General features: G+C 32.9%; 8 protein-coding genes across 11 annotated transcripts; 4 read left to right on the top strand and 4 right to left on the bottom strand.

The window, feature by feature from the left end:
• Positions 1 to 970: 970 nt before the first annotated feature.
• SppL (signal peptide peptidase-like protein) lies at positions 971 to 7153 on the top strand. Of its 2 annotated transcripts, none has more exons than XM_015939898.3 (11): positions 971 to 1246; positions 1381 to 1663; positions 2232 to 2309; positions 2420 to 2487; positions 2567 to 2686; positions 2786 to 2864; positions 2949 to 3061; positions 3245 to 3561; positions 5427 to 5574; positions 5714 to 5823; positions 6196 to 7153. In XM_015939898.3, exons 2-11 carry the CDS (start codon positions 1638 to 1640, stop codon positions 6262 to 6264), a joined length of 1128 nt encoding a protein of 375 aa, XP_015795384.1. In that variant the 5' UTR covers positions 971 to 1246; positions 1381 to 1637; the 3' UTR covers positions 6265 to 7153. The 2 variants fall into 2 exon arrangements, with proteins under 2 accessions (XP_015795384.1, XP_015795383.1); XM_015939897.3 differs by having other exon boundaries at positions 971 to 1301.
• Positions 7154 to 7625: 472 nt separating this feature from the next.
• On the top strand, positions 7626 to 8103 carry LOC149094065 (uncharacterized). The gene has a single exon (XM_089267942.1). It carries the CDS (start codon positions 7626 to 7628, stop codon positions 7959 to 7961), a length of 336 nt encoding a protein of 111 aa, XP_089124068.1. The 3' UTR covers positions 7962 to 8103.
• Positions 7963 to 8869, bottom strand: LOC107371034 (STING ER exit protein). Its single transcript, XM_015938988.3, has one exon. The coding sequence runs from the start codon at positions 8718 to 8720 to the stop codon at positions 8070 to 8072; it is 651 nt and encodes a 216-aa protein (XP_015794474.1). The 5' UTR covers positions 8721 to 8869; the 3' UTR covers positions 7963 to 8069.
• Positions 8870 to 8949: 80 nt separating this feature from the next.
• Positions 8950 to 10061, top strand: LOC107371032 (uncharacterized). Its single transcript, XM_015938986.3, has 3 exons — positions 8950 to 9101; positions 9178 to 9498; positions 9569 to 10061. The coding sequence occupies exons 1-3, from the start codon at positions 9040 to 9042 to the stop codon at positions 10020 to 10022; spliced, it is 837 nt and encodes a 278-aa protein (XP_015794472.1). The 5' UTR covers positions 8950 to 9039; the 3' UTR covers positions 10023 to 10061.
• Positions 10062 to 10341: 280 nt separating this feature from the next.
• LOC107371035 (EEF1A lysine methyltransferase 1) lies at positions 10342 to 11049 on the bottom strand. Its single transcript, XM_015938989.3, has 2 exons — positions 10927 to 11049; positions 10342 to 10842 (listed from the first exon to the last, which is right to left on the bottom strand). The coding sequence occupies exons 1-2, from the start codon at positions 11047 to 11049 to the stop codon at positions 10342 to 10344; spliced, it is 624 nt and encodes a 207-aa protein (XP_015794475.1).
• A 234-nt stretch (positions 11050 to 11283) lies between these two features.
• On the bottom strand, positions 11284 to 15066 carry wnd (Mitogen-activated protein kinase kinase kinase 13 wallenda). 2 transcript variants are annotated; one of them, XM_015938983.3, is made up of 2 exons: positions 14843 to 15066; positions 11284 to 13989 (listed from the first exon to the last, which is right to left on the bottom strand). In XM_015938983.3, exon 2 carries the CDS (start codon positions 13949 to 13951, stop codon positions 12278 to 12280), a length of 1674 nt encoding a protein of 557 aa, XP_015794469.1. In that variant the 5' UTR covers positions 13952 to 13989; positions 14843 to 15066; the 3' UTR covers positions 11284 to 12277. The 2 variants fall into 2 exon arrangements, with proteins under 2 accessions (XP_015794469.1, XP_089124067.1); XM_089267941.1 differs by lacking the exon at positions 14843 to 15066 and adding an exon at positions 14346 to 14458.
• Positions 15067 to 15144: 78 nt separating this feature from the next.
• On the top strand, positions 15145 to 17341 carry LOC107371030 (cell division cycle protein 23 homolog). Its single transcript, XM_015938984.3, has 2 exons — positions 15145 to 15575; positions 15651 to 17341. The coding sequence occupies exons 1-2, from the start codon at positions 15201 to 15203 to the stop codon at positions 16938 to 16940; spliced, it is 1665 nt and encodes a 554-aa protein (XP_015794470.2). The 5' UTR covers positions 15145 to 15200; the 3' UTR covers positions 16941 to 17341.
• Positions 17342 to 17382: 41 nt separating this feature from the next.
• Positions 17383 to 21450, bottom strand: LOC107371028 (tyrosine-protein kinase JAK2). Of its 2 annotated transcripts, none has more exons than XM_015938980.3 (5): positions 20737 to 21450; positions 20260 to 20660; positions 18277 to 20180; positions 17861 to 18158; positions 17383 to 17768 (listed from the first exon to the last, which is right to left on the bottom strand). In XM_015938980.3, the coding sequence occupies exons 1-5, from the start codon at positions 21019 to 21021 to the stop codon at positions 17456 to 17458; spliced, it is 3201 nt and encodes a 1066-aa protein (XP_015794466.2). In that variant the 5' UTR covers positions 21022 to 21450; the 3' UTR covers positions 17383 to 17455. The 2 variants fall into 2 exon arrangements, with proteins under 2 accessions (XP_015794466.2, XP_015794467.2); XM_015938981.3 differs by having other exon boundaries at positions 18277 to 20177; positions 20737 to 21444.
• Between the last annotated feature and the right edge of the window lie 179 nt (positions 21451 to 21629).

The following is a 21629-nucleotide window of genomic DNA, read 5'->3' as shown; positions in this document are numbered from 1 at the left end:
ATGTTTCGGTGGTTCTTTATGTTTTGGAGGCTCCTTGTGTTTAGGTGGTTCCTTGTGCTTTGGTGGTTCCTTATGTTTCGGTGGTTCCTTGTGTTTTGGTTCTGGCTTTTTATCATCACAAGAAACAAGATCAGTACTGATCAAAGATAAAAACACAAACACTAAAACAAAAATGATTGAAAGTCGCATATTGATGTACAATTGGTATGAAACTTTAGTCAAAAAGAGAAGACAAATTACTGATTGTTGTTTATTGTTGGAAAGAGAATGATTTTCATTGGAATTGTTTCTCGCTATTTATACTTAAAATAAATGAAAGATCGAGATGTCACAAAATAATTTGAATGTGCGTTAATGATCAATGATTTGATAAAAATTAATGAGCCTAAAAGTGTCAGGATCTTTATCGAGCCTAACTTTCCGGTTAAAAGGTAATCAATTAATAGCAATTTTACTGGCAGAACATTGTTTTTCAATGAAACCTCAATTAATCTTGATCTTGAATGAACAGCTCTCTGAGCGCTGTAACCTGAATATAATATACCAATTTCATAATGTTGACAAGTTAACATTATTACAATTACAGCCATTTCCATCTAGGAATCAAAATTTCAGCTCCAAGTTCAAGTTAGTTTGCATGAGATAACATGCAGCATTGAACTTGATCATTATGAAAATAAAATCGATAATAATAAAAACAAATGGATTGTTATCTTGATGAGAATAAATGTTTTAATCAAAGCGATGGATTTTTGTAGAGCATTTTTATATCTTCATTAATTATTCTGAATTTAAATCATTTAAGTCAAGCAATCTTGGCTGGCTCAGCAAAATACAACTTCAAAGGCTGATGAGAAAAGGCTGACTGAGAAAGAGCTAACCTGATTCCCCTTCTGGTTTTCCCTTCTGTTACTTCTTTTCTTCTTCTCTCTTCATCATCTTTTCCTTTTTCTTTTATTCAGTTTATCATCAGATTTGTGACTGTAAACGTTGATATTTGTACTTTTATTGACAATTAGTTTGATTTGACCATTTGAACATGATTAAATGATGGTTAATGTTTTTTCCATGGCCATATCTGCTTACTGAATTCCTATTTCTTTTTGTGGTGCAAAGTGAAGCTCTCAACATCTGATCGCCTGTTCCGCTTGTTTACTTTGTTTACTGTGAAATGATCTAGCTAACTACTTGAATATAATCAAAATGTTGACCTGATAATGATCTACTTAACCTTCATTTGATAATAGTGTGTAATATTTCTACCTCTTAAATCTGATTTTTGTTATATCATAAATAATATGGTTAGTATAACATAAATATCCTTTGTTTCAACCTAGTATAATTAACCCTCCATCTTTTCACATTGTCTTTTCTTTTCAGGTCCCTCAAGTAATACATATGACAATGGATCGCTGTCGGAGAGAATCGTCTATTACTTCTTAATGACTCTCACCACCAATCTTGGATTATTCATTTCACCTCCACTTGTAAAATCATCATTCTATGCTGGACTTAATATTAACCTTCATTTGTTCATCTGGTTGACCGCTTAGGATAGTTCCTTCAATCAGAGGTTTAATACTATTGTGCTTAAATCATCTTAATTCGTCACAACCATTCCTTTCTAAACAAATAGGATGTCAAAAACAAGCAACTATCAATGGTAATAGCATTTTAGTTATCATAATTTCTGTTTATAAGTTTACCAACTCTTGATATTAGACAGATGAGGCCTTTAATGATAATTCATCTACATTCATTGAAAACCAGAGTACAGATATATCTATCTATGCTTAATTATCACTAAGACCATCTAATGAACTCAGCATGAGTATACAGATGAAATCTAATCCTTTATAGCAGTTTTAAATAAGTTTTTTGAGAGCCAGTTTTTTTACTTGACAAACAAACTGCTGAATAGCCTGTATCTTCATTGCTCATTGATCTGTAAATTTGAAACTCAATCTATTGTATCGAACTCGAGACTGTTGATAGTATAAACAATGCTTTATTCTTGAGAATGGATTATGAGTCTGTATTTTTCTATCTGAACTTCATTCGGGCCAATTTTTGCTTGTCAAGTGGTAAAATAGAGTTGCAGACAAAACTTGCCTTTATTTCCATTGAATCGTCTTTTAAATTGGGACGAAGCAAAATAATGATTGGAAGAGATTTAAAAATCTAACTTTGCACTAAAATTTACAATGTATTCTCTTATTTTTTGTTCTTAGGGTGTATTCATTAGTCGACTCATCTCGAGTCTCTACTTTCTTAATCTCAATGCTGTTGATTGTCTATGGCAGTTTCAGGTAAGTTGTAACCTTTGATTTTGGCAAGTTATGCGTTTTAATGGATATTTTCACTTATTAATCATATTATGCTAATTATGGACTTTTTTCTTCTCGATTTCTTTTTCTAGATCACTTAACATGGAACAGGAAGCAAAAGAAAAAGAAAAGGATTCCAATGGTCAATCAGCCGAAAATAGTAAATATCTTGATTCAATGAATAACCAAAAAAGCGCTCTATTGCTCTCGACTTATCGCATCTTACCTTCTAATTTCAGATGTGCAAACACTTGATACAATGCAAGCTTTATGTCTCCCGTTGGGTGCATCTATTTCACTTTTAATCATGTTTTTCTTCTTTGATTCAATGCAAATGCTTTTTGCCATTTGTACTGCAAGTAAGTAATTAAGTAACATATTATGATTAAGTAAATACATAATAAAATCTTAAATTTAAATTATTAATTATATTTTCTCATTCTCCTTCAATAATATAGTCATTGCAGCCATAGCATTAGCATTTCTCCTGCTTCCAATGTGTCAATATATGGTCAGGCCGTGTACAGATAAGAAAAAGTAATTTTCTCCCATCTCGAAAACTCGAATCGTTTTTCTGAAAATATTTAATCTTAATATTAATATGAATTTCATTGTTTACAGGATCTCGTTTGGATTTTGTGGACGTTTTACTGTGGCCGAAATCCTTTCCTTCTCATTATCTGTTACAATTGTCTGCATCTGGGTTCTCACTGGACATTGGTTACTTATGGATGGTATGATAAAACTTGTCATTTTGACTCTTACTGACTGTGAATTCAAACACTTATTAACTCAAACTTTTATTTATTTTATATTCATTGTTGTACTTGGCAAATGATAACTAACTGGATATTTTGTGAATGTATAACTGTTGATCGCTTCAAATGGACTCTGATGTTGACTAAACCATCAACTAGCAATGGGAATGGGCTTGTGTGTCGCATTTATTGCCCTTGTTCGACTTCCAAGTCTCAAAGTTTCTACACTTCTACTTACTGGTCTTTTAATTTACGATGTGTTCTGGGTTTTCTTTTCCTCTTACATCTTTAACTCTAACGTAATGGTCAAGGTAGCTACTCGGCCTGCTGATAATCCAGTTGGAGTGATGGCAAAAAAATTGCATCTAAGTGGCATGGTTAGCCATGATCCCCCTAAACTCTCCTTACCTGGCAAACTTATTTTTCCAAGCATGAATAACAATGGCCATTTTTCAATGTTAGGCCTTGGTGATATTGTAAGTCTAATATTACAAACATCTCTCAACTCAATAATTCATAAAGATGATAATTATCTGTTCAAGAGAGTTGAGAAAACTTTCATCATCTGTTGATCTCAGCTTTGACCTGTTTTCCTCCTCTATTGAATTTCCTATTCAGTGCTGAAAATGTAAAATGGATTTTAAGGATGGAAGGAAAAAAGACAAAAAAACTTGACTTTTATGAATACTTTTTTGTTGTTTTGTTGTGTTTTTTCACTCTGAACAAGTTTGAGAAAAAAAAGTTCCAGCATCTTCATGATTTCTTTTTTCCTTTCCCGTAACTCACCAATCGGATGTTTCAAAGCTTTGTTATATTGTGTGGGAATCCATTTGACCTCATCAACTAAATTTAGTTTTGTTGTGGCAAAATTTTGATCAAATGCAAGACCTGATAACGCAAAATGATTAAGGTTTTAATGAACCAAGGAAACTATACTGAAATCTAGAATTGCGTGATCAGTGATTTATTTCCTTCACCACTTGTTCAACTTTACTAATTTGTTGTCATCTATGATTTACTAATTGAAAGAGCTTGAAATTTCAGTTTTCCAGAGGCTTATGATTTTGTAAGCTCAATTTTTTCCTCGAAGATTCCTCTTATTATGAATTTCCCTTTTTTGATCCATATCTTCAATATTAATTATTTGAATCCACTGTCTGCATTTAATCAATATTTTACTTCCTTCTACTGCAGATTAATCACTGAATTAGATCAATGTTAATCCTTTGACTTTGTTAGCTTAATTTCTGCTCGCAACCTTCCATTAAATCTCAATCGATTTACAGTGATTTCTCATAATGAAAAAATATGCTCAAGTCAAAGTTTCAAGTTTCAATCCGATGAAACCATTTATTAAATTCAAATATTGACCCATGAAATGACCTCGATGAAATTACATTTTAAGCTGCAGTAATAGTCTGATAATTACTGCTTTTATGTTACTTTTAATCTACATTCAAATAAGAAACAGACAGCTTGTGAGCTTCATCCAAATAAAAGTGGAGTTGATGATTTTTTCCTGTTTCTAACCTTTTCCTTGGTGTCATTTTGTATTTTAGACTTCAATTAGTAAGTTTTTTGACCGTCATGCTGTAATACCTGGCCATTATATTTGGCAGAAATGATGAATCAGGAAAATATTGCAACTAAACTGTTTGAGTGAAAATTGCAGCGATGAAAATGTTGATGAATAATGATCAGGTATTTAGAGTTGTACATTTATTAGCTTGACATTCAGCTCAATTGATTTTTAAATTGAATCTACTATTTATCACATTACTATTAATAGTTTGTAATACTGACATAAAACATGATAAATGTACAACAATACTCTTTTTTGATGAAATTGGTCAAATTGATTCTCAGCCTGAACTAACCTCTTGTCTTGGAAAGACATTTGAAAATTTTGATTGTAAAATGCAATTAGCAACAAGCTTGATCATTGATCACATCTACAAGTTACTATAAATCAATACTCGTTACAATTAAACAACATTAAAATCTTAAAATTTAATTGATTTGCATATTTGAATGCTTTATATTGGAGTCGATTAGTTTCAATTGAGATCAATGATTATAGATGTTGATAAATATGTTTTACGTGATAAAAATGCTAATTGGTGGTCGGTTTTCATCATATATCACTCATTATATTGCTTTCATTTCAATTTACTTCAACTTGATGCTTTCTTTATTGAATGTCCTGCTGATTTCATTGAAACCCAACTCTTGATGCTCTGATGACTCAAACTCTCTTCCTTGATTATCATCACCTTCTTCTTTCTTTATTACCTTTTTTTAAAAGAATAATGTTAACCAATTGACTGTATCTTATTGTCAGGTTATGCCTGGTCTCCTATTGTGTTTTGTATTGCGCTACGATGCTTACAAACGATCTTTATTGACCTCCGCTGAAGCTGGTTTACCTCCTCCAAATCATCTCAGTAAAATAACCTATTTCCATTGCTCTCTCATTGGCTATTTTTTTGGTAAGAAAATAATTTTATTGACCGATCTACAACAATGATAAAGAAATAAAGAAATATCTACTATTTTCCTCATCAATCATCATACTTGCAATTAACTTCCAATTTTTTTTTCTTCTTATTTTTTTCTTTCTTTCATTAGGTCTTTTGACAGCAACAGTATCCTCTGAACTATCAAAAGCTGCTCAGCCCGCCTTACTTTATTTGGTTCCATTCACATTATTACCTTTGCTTACCATGGCTTATATTAAAGTACGTTAACCTGCAATTCAATTATCATATCAATATCAACCCTGTGTTACTCATTTACCAATGAAAATGAAAAGGGATAAATGAAATAGTCAGAACTGTTTCAAAAATGATTTTCTTGAAAAACTAAACATTTTAATGTTTGAAGTCATCTGAAGACAATGAAAGCTGCTATTCCAGACAAAGTTAAAAACAACTTTTAAATTAAGAGTTAATTACAACAAAAAATTCATTTGCAATACAAAATGCAAATTTCTTATTGTCTAAACTTGAAAAAATATCTTTTCATGGCTTATACCTGATATTGTTTGATAATTAATTGAGTTATCACTGAGTTATTTCATTTTTATTTATTTCTCTTTTCTTCTTTTTCAGGGAGACTTACGCCGAATGTGGAGTGAACCATTTAGAACTGTAAATTTGCCTAAAAACCTTGAAGTATGACACTGCAAAGGACAAAGAATTTATATTATAAAACTTCATGTTGTACAAAAATCACACAACTATGAAAAAAGTCATCAAGCCGAAGATGTGGATGACAATTGATTGATCTCACTCCGACTCTTTTCTAATCTATTTGAGAATTGTTTCACCATAATAATCCCAATCGTCTCAAAATCGATTCCTCTTTTTATCTTGTTTTGCTACATTCAGCCATTCTCACAGCTGATTTCTGATAAGGACGGGGCGAAAAATCAAGTTCTAGTTGATATAAGTATTCAATCTTCGCATCAATCATCTCATTCACATTGATTTGTAAAAAGGAAACCACATTTTAAATACATTGTAAATACAGAGTATGCAGATTCCAATGTTTGGCGTTGGTCTCTTTCTCCAAGAACGTTTCAGATGAACTAGTAGTTTTTGCTGTTCTAAATGTCAACTTCATGAGAAATCAAAAGTTAATTGCACATACAATTGATAAATTGGAGTGTTTGTTTAATTGAAAACTTATGTTACGTGCAACTTTATATAAATAATATTTGTACAATCAATTGATCTGAAAACCAAGACTTAATCCCTTTCCCAATTTTCTTTGGCTTTACTCACATCTAGATTAGATGGCTAGAAATCCAGGAACCAACGAATCGGCTTAAATTATTTTAAAAGAAATGTAAATGCTCTAATCCCGAAAGGAAGATATAATTGTCAGTTGATCTTGGAAGCATTCGAATCACCAATACGATAATGATCTAACGCACGGTTGATTTTTCGCTTTTTTAAATCCTTCATTGTTTTTTTTGTAATTTTAATCAAACATGTTCGAACCAAATATATTAGCTCAATGCTAATCATAGACAAAAATAAAGAATAATTATCTTTCAGATTATAATCACTTTGTTTCTGTATATTTGTTTACATCGCAATAATGAAATTCATAAAAGCCCTCATTAAGTTTCAGATTTTTGAAAAAGCATTTATAAAGCGAATTGATTCAACTGGTGGCCTTCGAGATAAAGGCCAGAGTCAAATGCCATTTTTCTAGCGATAGTAAGGCTGAGTAAATTGGTGATTTCCGCCAGTTAAGTTTACAAGTATACATCTCTATCAATATCAAACATCGTTTGATTTACAAAATTCACTGGATCAGAAAACTTACAACATAGTAAATGTATAATATTGCTACACGAATGAATTGAAACATACACTGTAGATGTCCTTGCATTCATTTTGTTTACAACTGGAAATGAATTTAGCCCATCTGTTTTCAAAAGTCAACAATATTAATAAAGAAAAAGTGACCTGAATTGACTATGGAATAAGTGAATTATAACTTTGTTAATAATAGAGAAAGTGTTTTTAAAATGACCATCACTCATAAATGTGATTCTGTTGAAAAACAAACTAAGGAATTGATCTTTTTAAATGCTGCTTTACAAAGTCAAATTGAAGAGACTAAGGTGAATATTGGAATAGCTAAAGCCGAAAGAAAATTCTTGCTCAATAAACTACTTTTCTATGAAAAAGAATTGTCAAATGAAGTGTTCAACAATCCCACTGGAGGTGATATTACATCGTCTAATAGTAATAGTGGAGGAGCCAGTAAAATACTTCAACAAGCCTTGAGCCGTAAACAATCATTAGGTAAAAAATCATCAAGCTCATATCAATCGCCAACATTCACTGATTCACAACTATAAATATTTTTTTCAATGTACATAACCTTTAATAAAATGACTGCACAATCGACAGAATGAAAATGTCATCGTTTTACATTATTGTTGAAATTTACAGATCAATTAAGGTAATCAATTCCAATCGATTAAAGTTCCTTTTGGTTTACTTTTTCTACTCAGACTTGGTTCCTCTTCGGTCTCTTGTTTTCGTTTTATTTTTCCAGTACGTTCCAGTTGTTTTTCTATAATCTTAGCATTTTGAGCATAACTGTCGGCCACTTCGCGAGCCTCGATTTCTTCTTCCTCTTCGTCAACAGTTGATACAGTAACACAGCCAAATTTACCCATATCACGAGTCCTTCGTGTAACTTTTTGTTTATCTTGAGCGGCTGGAATGTGGGTTAGAATGTCTCGAGGGCGATACCTTAAAGCTCCTTGAACTACGAATAGAATTTTTGAATTCGGATTATGTTTATAAAATATCAACAAACTACAATTTTTACAATAATATCGATATTGTTTCTCAACACCTTTGTCTCTTTCAATATAGACAATATCATCAGTCTGTTTTTCAGCGATATGTAATTTGTAAACACGTTTATTTCCATCGATTACACGGGCATTGTCAGTTGTCCTCAATGGCAATCGATCCAAATTGTAATCCAAAATTAACGACATCTGACCACATAGACAATAATAAACATTAAGAGACTTCTCTTCGTTGTATTCCTCTTCATTTTTGGAGTCTGTACAGGCAATGCTCCTGGACACAATTTTAGGCATAACTTATTGACTGAGTTGACAGTAAAACAAAATAAAGGCAATTTTTGACGATCAAACAGGTGTTTTGCGATTAACAACAATGAATTTTATTTTTCCTCTTATTTTTATTTAGATTTTCACCCAAATATTGTTGCTATATTGTTAACCGTACTCGACACCAATAGATGGCTCTGTTTTGTCGAAATAAGAGGATAAAACCTGACAAAGACTACATCCAATTTTGATTTCACAGGTTGCAGTTGAATTTAAAGTTGCTGATTCATCGCAAATTTGTTGTCTTTTTCTAAATTGTTGTTTTTTCTTTCGATTTCTTGTCATCATGAGTTCTGCTTTGTTACCTCCGTTCCCCGAGCCTGGGTTTTCATTCGAAAATGTTGAAAGGTAAGTGCGGCATTCTTTCAATTTACCTTCCTTTCCTACATCACATTTTAATTTTCATCTTCTTTTCATCCTGCAGGAATGTTTCACTCGTGAAGAAGGGTTTCAAGCCTCCTAAATTTACATCCACTGGTACAACTGTTGCTGCAGCAATCTTTGATGGTGGCATAATTATAGGAACTGATAAACGAGCTTCTGCTGGCACTATAGTGGCTAATAAAAACACCAATAAGATCCATAAAATCAGTAATAATATTGCCTTTGGTGGTGCGGGAACTGCAGCTGATTGTGATCAGATGGAAAAGATGGTCAGGGCTCATGTCGAATTACACAGGTTGAATTCTGGTAAACAAGTGCCGGTTTGTGTAGCCTTGACAAAGATAACTCAACATCTTTTCAGGTATTTTGATAATTGATAATATTTGATGTGATTGAGCAATCAACTAGTGTTTTCTTTTTTACATGAACAGATATCAGGGACACATCCAGTGTGCATTAATCGTCGGTGGTGTTGACAAATTTGGGTATCACCTTCATCATGTTTATCCTCATGGCTCTTCATCCGAGGTGCTGTTTGAAGCGATGGGATCAGGATCATTGGCCGCCATTTCACACCTTGAGCTAAACTACAAGCAAAATATGAATTTGGATGAGGCTAAACTTTTGATTAGAAATGCAATTTTAGCAGGTGTGGAGAATGATCTTGCATCTGGTAACGGAATCGATTTATGTATCATCACGCCGAGTGGAATGGAGCATCTGGTTGATTACGAAATACCTGTTGCTTGTACACCTCTTTCTAAACAAGGAATTTACAAATTTCCTTTGGGTACTACTCCAATTCTTGACAGTCGTATAACTTACGAAGTCGAAGAAACCATTGTGCGGGAATTAGATCCTGATCGTTTCATGGAAACTTCATAAATGAGTAAAAAATAAAATTGTATTCTGAGTTAATGAAAAGTTTCAAATTTATTTTATATTAAAACTATACCGTTTGCCCAGAAAAAACACTTGATTAAACCTGCAACGATGAAAAGTATAAACTCCACCGGTAATAGCAAATCCGCAAAACCATGTCAGTAAATCTTATGTCATTATGGTTAATTAAATTAATAATTGCGATGGAAAAGAGCATCAATTATAAATTAACTCCCCTCCCAATTTGAATTGATTTCGAACACAAGTAGCCTTTGATAATCAAGGTGAAAAGTTACATTGTTTAATATTGCAACAAGATTAATTACAATGAAAAGTTCGAGAAACAATTGAATTGATTTGCAAGATTATTCTTGTGTCGAGGAAAGAAAGTTGAGCTTGCTTTCAAACCGATTAAATTATCAACTAATTCACTGAGAACAGCACCGGTATTCAATATAATTTTGTCTTTAGCAAGATATTTTAAGGTTTGAGCAACTTTAGTTAAACACTCTTCGGACAAAAATGGAGGGTCACAAACAATAATATCAAAAATAGATTCCGGGAGAGCATCTCGAACTGCTAAAGGGGTACGATAGTCATAGTAAACAAAATTGGGTCCTAAACTAGCAAAACGTTGGTCATATTCAAGGAGATAAACTTGAAAATCGTATTTTGTTGGGTCATCTTTTAACAACTTGAGTAATTTGATGTAAAGAGTAGGACATGAAATACAACCAACAACTCCTTTGCCATTAATAGACTTGATGACAGTTTCGGCCAAAAATGTAGTAGTTTCTTCATCGTACCAAAACTGACTCAATTCCTGGATAAATGGAAAAAATAGATTAAGTTTTTGATCGAATTATAAAGATGAGCAATTAATTTAAATATGATGAAAACAAATTACCCAGTCTTCATTGAAAGTTTCCGCTTCAATTTTTTCCCTTTGCTCAGAGTAAAATTCATTGAGAGCTGCTAGAGATTCAGCTGATAATTGAGGTACATCATCATAATCGTTTTCATTAATCATTTTTTGATCGTCAGTCCAACTAGATTAACATCACGGTAATTTATTCAATGTAATTCAAAATAAAAACATAAACAAAAATAAAACCGCATTGTTTTCGAATGGTGAGATGAGCAACATCTGATGTGGTATCGATATTATCAGGTAATAAACAAGTGTCCGTCGACTCATTTTTCCCGGTGTAGAGCGGTAACTCACCGCCTCATCGGAATCAAATTAATTTAATGATTTAAAATCTCGTTAATCAAAATTAAAATTTATTTATTTAAATTACAATATGTACACAAACACATTCGCATTTCCTTTTCAGCAAAGTTAAATTACTGTTTATTGTAAGTCAACAGGTGAATATTTAACTAATCTGTGACAAAAAGTGTCAGCGAGATTTTGTAATGGTGAAGTTGAAAAGCATTTAAAGTAATGTTGGTGAGAGCGAAAGGCGAAAAATGAGTTGTTTTGTGTCAATTTGGTTGAAGAATGCTGTTAAATCACAATTTGAAGCATAATCAAAGTAAACATATCAGAAATAATATTTCTTTGGGAGGGAATAAATGTAAATGTAAATTTCATTGAGTATAAAGATTGATGGAATGAATGCATCAAATGAGATAAGATAAATGAGAAAGGGTTCGACTTTGAGGGGAATTACAGTTTAAGTTATACCTAGTAATTGATATAAGTGCTGAAAATATTCATCTTTTACCTCAAATTTTGAATTACAGGAAAAGAGGGAGAGAGCATTGATTGTTTCACTTTTCTTGTTAATACTGTCGATTGAGACAACATATTTGTATTCATTAAAATTATAAAAAAGTTGTTTCAATTAATTTAGAGTTGATATCGATGAGAACTAAGAAAAATATTGCGAGATGAGCTGCATTTTCTATTTTCATATAACCATAATAATTTGTAATCTAAATGAGTATGTGAAATTTGAGAGATGGATGAGAAGTGAGAGAAGACGAGAAGGTGATGTGGTGAAAGGGTGATGGGGAGATCTTTTGGCATTGTATGTATTGTAGATTATCAAATCAATAAAATCTTGACACCCAAGGTTTGTTGATAGAGCCATCACATCCAGACCTCTAATAAAGGCAAGGATAATCACATTTAAAAAGATCACATTTGAATTAGATTGCTCTTGGTAAATAAAAAGCGAGTTGAGAGTGATATTAATTCACAGGATTTAGAGGTATACCTAGTTGATTTTGCATATTTTTTGTCCTTTGTATCAGTCATTTGGATTAGTCTCGTGACTGTGATTTGATTTAAAAGTGTCAGGTGAATCGTTTGATTCTTTGAACCTTTCTAAACTCGTCTTTAAACTTATAATTTCCATTTTTATAATTTTCTTTAAGTCATCTGGATTTTCAGGAGGCTCATTATCCAAGACGTGCAAGATTCGATCAACTTTTTCTGAGATGCATTGATCATAATGAGCTTTACATTTTTTTATCAACGTCTCCTTTTGTCTTATTTGTTTTTCTCGCTGCTCTAGTTGAAGGTAAACTGCTTGAAGTTCAAGATAAAGATTGTTGACATTTTCCAATTTTTTCTCATATAATCGTTTCTCTTCTAAAGCTGCCTGTGTTTCCTCTTCTCTTTTACGGGTTAGATCCAATTCGTCATCACTAGAGAATGGACTTATTTGTCCTGAGACCCTTTTAATGTGTGAAACATAAAGATCAATTTCCTCTTTCCAAGTAGCTTGCATCTGATAGAATTTTTCGTTTCCAATGCTGATTATTTCATTAGCAGCAATGTCTAAATGATCTAAAATTTGTGCGAAAGTTGGCCGATTAGCTGGTTTCTGTTTCCAACATTGATTTAATAAAAGTTTTAACCCATCAGGACAAGTTGTTGGCACTGGTAAATGTAGACTTGTATTTCCAACTCCCCACATAATTGCTGATGAATCAACATCTTTGTAAGGAATTTCTCTAGTCAAAATTTCCCAAATAACAACTCCATAAGACCAGACATCTACTTTTTCAGAACATCTTTCGTTCCTAATCACTTCTGGAGCCATCCAAGAGACCGTCCCAGCGAAAGACATTTTCATGCTTTTATCATCCCAAAGACGACTATTACCAAAATCTGATATTTTTAAAACATTGTTGCTGCTCATTAAAACGTTTGGTGATTTCAAGTCTCTATGGATGATTTTACGCTGATGCAAATAATTCATCCCAGAAGCTATTTGTCGACTCCAATCAACCACAGTATTGGGAGGAATTTTGCGAATCTTAAGTATATCGTAAAGTTGACCGTTTGGGCAATATTCCATTATGATACAATAACATCCTGGTTGTGTGCAAACTCCCTTGAAGGCAACTATATTGGGATGGTCAAGTTTTCGAAGATGTTTGATATCAGTATCTACTTTTTCACGGACCTTTTTAACAGCAACTGGTTGGCCCTCGAGTCTACCAAAAAACACTGCTCCTTGCGCACCACTGCCTATCAGTTGAAGATCTTGCATTCTTTGGATAGGAATTTCCCAATCATCAATTTTCTTGTCTTTGCTGGTACCTTTGCCAATGGCATTCATGATACAGCCGAAAAACCCACCAAACCAGCGATTGAATGGTTTGCTGAAACCATCACTTGTTCCAGGTGAATTACAAAAATTGAACTCAGGTAATTGTTGTTTAATCATAGGTTGACCTTTGGCGATTATTCCGTTAAATGCAGGTGAAGCAACATTGAGCCGCTCAAAAACCAAAGGTTTTCGTTTAGAATCTCTAAGGGTTTCAAGACGCATATCATCTGGAGTGTCCCTTGTTATATCAGGCATAGAACGGCTTATGCTAGGTTTCCGTGTTAAAGGCTTTTCATAAGATGATGCAGAACTTGTAACATGATTGATATCCTGATCAGATTCACTTGGGCTAGGTTCCTCCATTTTTAAACTATTCAGTATCGTTGGCCAAATTGTTTTACCTGATAAGATTAGATTAAAAAGTGGAAACTTTATTAAAAAATGTTGCTGAAGGCAATGGAGAATTGAGGGTGAGATAAGTTTGAGTATAAGATGTAGGTAAACCAGAAGATAAAGATGACTAGCATGAAAGAAATGGAATAGAATGTCGAATTGCACTGAAAATTTCATAACTTGAATTTTCACATATTCAAAAAAGCAAGGAATGGGTCAAGAAAACATTGTAATTATTTCTATAACAATTTTCCAAATCAGCAATAACTTTCAAAGAAGCAGGTTTCTCGAATATGGAAAACACTTTGATTGATCATTATTGATCGGCTTAGAATGTTTATTGGATAACGTCAATGGTCTTTACCTGATCGTAGCTATTCTATTAAAAATTTGCCAGTTGAAAAAGTGAAAGAGAGAAAGAGAAAGAGAGTATTATGCAGTTTGACAAGATAAAAAACAGCTAGAGCTTCCTTTACATAGACTCTCAAATTATCTTTATAAAATGGCCAAGATTCACCTAATTAGATAAGAAGAAGCTCAAAAATGAAAAGGCCCAATCATCGATACAGAAATGTTCAAGTAAATAAATGAGATTTGGCCTAATAAGATTGATTAAAGTAAGTGAGTACAAGGGCAAAACATTCAATGCTAAGAAGGTTGATAAAATGGCAGTGAAAGAAGGAAAATTATGCTAGGAAAACAAAGCTGAAGTTAAGGTTATCATTTCCTTGTCCAAGTTATTTCATACTATACCTATGGAATGTAAATAGATGACGAAATAAGACTCATAAATTTTCCAGTCAATTAGCTAGTAATTTCTGCTAAATCACTGCCACTATAAACATGTTTGTGTTTACATACCTTTTCCAGTCTTTTAAATGTTGACACACAAATCCTTTGGTTTTCAGTTGGTCAAAACATGTGATACATATAAATGCCTTCACCGCCAAACTTTAGATCTTTTATTTTGGATACTTAATGAAAAGTACACTTCATAAACAATTAATTAATTGAAAAAATATGAAGCACTATACAACTTATTAAAATTAAAGACAATCAATTAGCCTTAGGTCCTACAAGACAAAGACATTTTGATAACAGCTAAAATAAAATTCCGCTAGATGGTAGCTTTACCGATAAAGTCAAGTCAACACAACTCTACAAAATTCTGTTTTGTTTTCAAATTCATCAAAATAGTATCAAAGTCTCTTAAATCAGTATGATGGATGAAGCTAGTTATCGTTCTGATTTGATTCAATGCCGTTTACAAAGTAAAATCAGAGGACTAAATCAAAGTGCCAAATGGGCTTCTGAGTTGCTGTTTTCTCTTCCTAGATCTTCCACACCGGTGACAGCATCTGATATTTGCTTGAATCATGATGCAATATGTGAACCCGACTATGCTATGGGTAAGGATTGCTTCGATTGTGCAGAATATGATAGGTGTGCTTACTTCTGTCGGAACTCGACATCGCGCGAAGGAAGATTTTTACATTACTATGCAAGATACATGGCAGCTGAGAAAAAAAGTTTGGACATGATGGTCGACACTAATCCCTTCACATCAAGCGCTCCTCATGATAATGTAACATCTGTAAGTTTTTCAATAGGAAATTGTTTTGAAATCTTTCTATTATGACTGTTATTGCTTTTTATTTTTATTTTATAGTTGTATACTGAGATAAGATCGGAATTGAATAACAGCCTCATCAATGGACAACTAACTGACGGATACTTGCTCTACGTTTATGGAATAACTTTACTTAAACTTGATCTGATCGAAGATGCCATTTCAGCTCTAGCTCATTCTGTTCACTTTGAACCATTGAATTGGGCATCTTGGCAACAGTTAGCTGTGATAATCGCCGATAGAACTCAATTAGAACAACTCGATCTGCCTACGCATTGGTTTAAAAAGATTTTTCTAGGTGCTGTCTATCTGGAACTACAGTTGAACGAAGAAGCAATGGCATTGTATACTTCTCTTTTAGATACTTTCAAAGATTCCAACTATCTAAAGAGCCAAATGGCGAATGTCAAACATAATTTGAGGCATGTTGATCAAGCGATAGACCTCTTCGATACTATCAGGGAATCTGACCCGTTCCGTCTTGATGCATGGGACATCTACAGTAATTTACTTTATGTTAAAGATATGCGTTCAAAGTTAAGCTCGTTAGCTCATGCTGCGAAAAATATTGACCCTTTTAGAGTTGAATCATGTTTCTGCATAGCAAATTTCTACAGTCTCCGTGGTCAACATAAGAAAGCAGCTGATTACTTTTCACGTGTATTGCAGCTGAACCCTCGTCACATTTCCGCTTGGACCCTGATGGGTCACGAGTATATGGAAATCAAGAATACTGGTGGAGCTATCATGTCATATCGATCAGCAATCGAATGTAATAAAAAAGACTATAGAGCTTGGTATGGTCTTGGACAAACTTACGAAATTCTTAAAATGCCCGCCTATTCCCTATACTACTATTCAATTGCTAGATCTTTGCGACCAGATGACTCGCGAATGATTATAGCTATGGGTGAAACACTGGAAAAATTAGAGCGACATTCCGAAGCTATTAAATGTTATTGGAAAGCAGGTGGAATTGCTTTAGTAAAGTTAGCCGCACTCTACGAGAAATTAGGAGAGAAAGATAAGGCTGCCGCTGCTTATAGTGATTTTGTAGCTCAAACCGGAAACATGTCAAATCTAGAGGGTAACCCAGATTTGCCAAATGCTTATAAATTTTTAGCAAATTATTATCTTTCAAAAAAAGATTTCAAAATGGCTCACAACGCTGCTCAACAATGTCAACAATATGCAGAAACTCGAGATGAAGGTAAACGTATTTTAAAAGAGATAGCTGGTCTTGTAAAAACTGGAGCCAATCCAGCAAGCAGCTCATTTGCTTTCAAACAGATTAGTATTGATAATGAAAGTATTCAATTACAATTTTGAATAAATTTCGCATCTACAATCGTGTATCGAGGAAAAATTGCATTATAATCATCAATACAGGTTAACATTTGTAACATAATAATTTTCACGATCATCCATTTTCAAGACTGCACGAATAACTATTTTCCGTGATTTCCATTTTTCTTGATATGCCAAAACCTGCCTTTGATTGATTTATCAATTTCAAGATTAAAAGTGATTTCTATTTTTGGAGAAGAAATTGGTTTGTTTGGATAAACCATTCAAAAATCATCGTCCATGTTCATGATTTCTTTTCGTTGCTCGTCCGTGATAATAGCCATCAACTTGGAGCAAACTCATCAGATTACAAAAATGAAATTTTCAAAATCTTCAAATTTTAAATCTCAGTTGTGAACAATAAACATGTGTTGTATAATTTATCTTAAGTTGTCTTCATTAATTTTCTTAAATGATGCTGAAGTTTTAAAGTGTAAAATTATTACTTCTTTTATGCATATTATTCATTGAAAATATAAAACAAAAATATAAATAAGTCAAATATCTTTACAAATTTCATCGATTTCATTTCGTAACTGACTAAAGTTAGGCCTATCAGTTTCGTCTATTTTCCAGCAGTTAAGCATAATTTGCCAAAATTTGTCTGTATCAGGCACTTCTTTATCGGGTTTGGGTAAAGTTCCACCTCCCTCTAAAAATTTAATTAAATCAACAATAGAATTTTTATTCGTAACAGGATAATCAGGAACTTCTCCAACGCTGAAAAGTTCCCACAATGTGATTCCAAAACTCCAAACATCCGATTTATGGGTGAAGATGGGATCTTGTTTGATAGATTCTGGAGCATACCTGCATAGATGTTTAGAAAATGGAAAATTATAAATAAATGTACAACATTTAATCAAATTCAAGAAAATTTAGACTAATTTAAATCAAAATACCATTTAAAAGGAAGATAACGGGGTGTTTTGACAAAATAGATATCTTCGCCAGGTCCAAGAGATTGTGCCAAACCAAAATCAGATATTTTAACTTTATTAGTCGATGCCATGAGGATATTACGAGCAGCAAGATCTCGATGAACAATTCGTACCTTCTCAAGATACTCCATTCCAGAGACAATGTCGAGAGCATATTTTTTAAATGGAATCGATTTAATCTCAGCAGGCTCAAGTTTACGTAAGAACTTTGATAAAGAACCAAGCTCCATAAATTCCATCACTAACATTATTTCTGGATCTAAATGGAGTAAAAAATTAAAAGACGATAATTAAGACGATTGCTTCAAAAATATAATACAGACAGCATTATACAGTCGAATATAACTCAAAGATAAAAAGTAGTTTTAATCAATTACCTTTGACAATTCCGATTATGCTTACGATATTCGGATGAAAAACGCGAGTCATTATTTGGAATTCTCTCTCTACATCAGTAATAATTCTTTCACCATTCCGCTGTTTGGCACGACGAGTTATCCTTTTAACCGCTACAAAATTATCTGAGTCCGCTGGATAACGAGCTTTTAAAACTTCTCCATAGGCACCACTTCCTAAAATAGCTTCTCGACCATTAAATGTTGATATTTGAAGATGACTTACAGGAATGACCCAAGGTAAATCAGAATCATAATCATAATCTACACTGTTTTCGTCGTCTTCTAATCTATAATCATATTCTGATGATACTCTGTAGTTGGTTGTTAGTTTATTGAAAAGCTTTGCTAAACTTGAACGTTTTTTGTGTTTATTTTCTTCAATGTATGCATATTCTGACGTTGAACTATAATTTCTGATTTGATATTCTCGTAAAAACAGTTCACGAATATCTCTGTGCATCTCCATTGGATGTTTTCTTTGTTCAGGATCAGGTTGCCAACATTTATGTATCAGTTGCCAAATAGGAGATGGACATGATAAAGGACGAGATAAATTATAAACATCAGTTCCTGGCGGCCTTTGACCAAGGCTGAAAATCTCCCATAAAGTAGTGGCACAAGCAAAAATGTCAACAGATAATGGAATCGACTCAGAATTGGCTGAGTATTCTTTCGGAATCCAAAGTCTATCTTCATTCTCATCAAGATGAATAAATGGATCCCCAAGTATAATTTGAAATCGAGAATTAGATCGTTCGACCAGTAGTAAAGCTCGACATCTAATCATTCCGTGAGTAATCGCATTTTCATGTAGATAACATAAGGCTCGAGTTAAGTACATGGCACATTCTATCAATTCATATGTTTTTATTTCGGAATGATTTCGACGAAGATATTCATCCAGAGGTCCAAGTGGATAATAATTTCTGATGAAGGCGGGCGGACAAATGCTTATAAATTTCGTCCTTGTAACTAAATCAGATGTTAGGCTAGACCACGAATTCAGTTGTCTCAAGAATTTGCTTAATGTCTGGTCTGTTGACGGCACTTTACAAAGTAATTTATCATCTTTGAAATCAATTAAATAGTAACGAAATGATTTGTCTTTGATTGATTCCATCCGAGTCTCTTTCGTTAAATAATTGGAGAATTTCAACTGCACAGTAATAATTTCTGGCGATTCCAATTTTTCTTGTTTTACTTGGTTTCCACACAATATTCCCCATGCAAAAATATTTGTTCCCAATGGTGGAATACATAATTTTAAATCAATGCTTTTGTTAGTGTCAGATGATACTTTGAGCTCCTTTTTAAGTGCATCGAATGATGAAAAGGTTGCAATTAGTTGATCCTGATCAAGTACCAACAATTTGCTCATTTTTTTAACGATTTGGAAACTTTTAATGCCAGAATTTCCAATCCAAACATCAATTACATATTCGTATCTTTTCTGATCATGACGAATTAAATAGTTACCGACAGCACATTGATCTTTATCTATGAAGATGGATAAAGAATCATTGCTACTAATTGGTCCATGACATCTGATTTCCTTAAATTGTTGTATTGATGGTGGCATAACATATTCACAGATACAAATTGAATCTCCAGTCGTCAATCTATGATAACCTTCCAGTAGAGATAGTAAAGATTTCATAACCATTTGATTTGCAACTGTGAGAAAAACCGGAGTTCCATTCTTTCGAGATATTTCCACGCCAAGATTTTGGACGATTATAAAACAGATATCTTCAATAGAACAAAAGAAAACCCAATCAGGTGTATTTGATTTTTGAGCAGTAAAAATATCAATCGATTGAAAAGGTCGTATTTGTAGAAGAAATTCGTTAGTCCCTTGCAATCCATTGATTTTTTCAAACCTACTAAATTAGAATACATTTTTTGTTAGTTTATTTTCGCTATATGTTAACTGTTCAGTTTTATATTTGCAATATAACTTACCTTGACTTATAAATAGTGAAGGTTTCATATCCGAGGTCTTTTATTATTGTCTTGTCGTAGTTAACAATTTCAGTGATAAACTCTTTTTTAACGAATTTACTTTTACCTAAACCATCATTATTTGACGCAGCATGACTGGCCATAGCGAGGTTTTGTAAAATTTGTGGCCCTTTTAAATCTTTGAGAAATTTAGACTCGGCTTTATAAGGAATTGGAACAAAATCACGAAGCGATTTAATATGGCTTAGAGCATTTTCAACTGGAATCTTTCGTTCCAGCAAATAGATGAGTAGATCTGTAATGACTAGTCCAAATAACTGACCAGTGTCCTCAATTCGTGAATTTCTGAAAGCATCTCTTATCTGGCAGTAGTAATAATCGAATGCATTTTCGTCGAGTTTCTGCATTGAAAAAAAGACGAAAATTAAATTATGGAGTTGTGATAAAGTTATTAATTAACAATGAAGAAGAACTTACGGTCAATTTACGGAGATCACGAGGTTTAAATCTTATCCTTAACTCTAAAGATTTGAAATTATAGTCAAGTTCACTTAACTTTTGATTTGATGAGATCCAGATATTTAGTTTAGGACAGAATAATGAAAACAGATACTGAGCAATCGGACCAATTTTGCGCTCACGGCAGATGTCAATGATTAGATCTTCAGCATACTCCAGTGATGTACCAATGTATCTTTCAATCGTTTTTTCAACGATTTCTCCATTTTCATAAATGAATGCTGAAATTTTCATAGTAGTCATCGTTGGAAAATTATCAGTGAATCAACAGTCCCGTGCAGAGAGGTGGTTTGATTTCAAAGTCCAGCAAAAGCTAATTTTCACTCTCACTTTTAGGTCACATCAATCAGTTAACAACAGATTGTTAAGAATCATTAAAAATAAAAATAAAAAAGGTTGACAAGTTGAAACACAAAGCACACTTATCATGATCATAACAAATAACAGTTACACAGAAGACGAAAACATGTATAACAAATAATAGAGGCTTCTGAATTGATTGCGAATTTTTTGCGACACAAAAATAGTTAAAAGTTAAAGTACTTGATGGCAATATTGTGTATAAAAGAATTAAAATAACATTTAAAAACTAAATTACATAAAAAACAGAGGTTCAAATTTATTTCAATTAAAATGAATAGAGTAAACAAAAATTTGTGCAGCTCACTTCTCTTCTGAAATCTCAGCTAGCTTAAATGAAGTTACCAGTTCGCACGGCTGGCATAATCTACTGGAACCTTTTCTAATCTAACCAACTCAAACTGATTTAATTCAGTTCAACCTAGAATATCCTGATCAAATGCAGTTATAATTAATGTAATTAAAATCAATTATCTTCGCCAACTGGAGGA

The sequence above is a fragment of the Tetranychus urticae genome, chromosome 2, assembly GCF_039701765.1.
Source record: "Tetranychus urticae isolate SD_2017Ah chromosome 2, NJAU_TeUrti_SD_1.0, whole genome shotgun sequence".
Classification (NCBI taxonomy): domain Eukaryota; kingdom Metazoa; phylum Arthropoda; class Arachnida; order Trombidiformes; family Tetranychidae; genus Tetranychus; species Tetranychus urticae.
The sequence above is the reverse complement of the archived record's forward strand: the minus strand, read 5'-3'. Positions and strand labels throughout refer to the sequence as shown.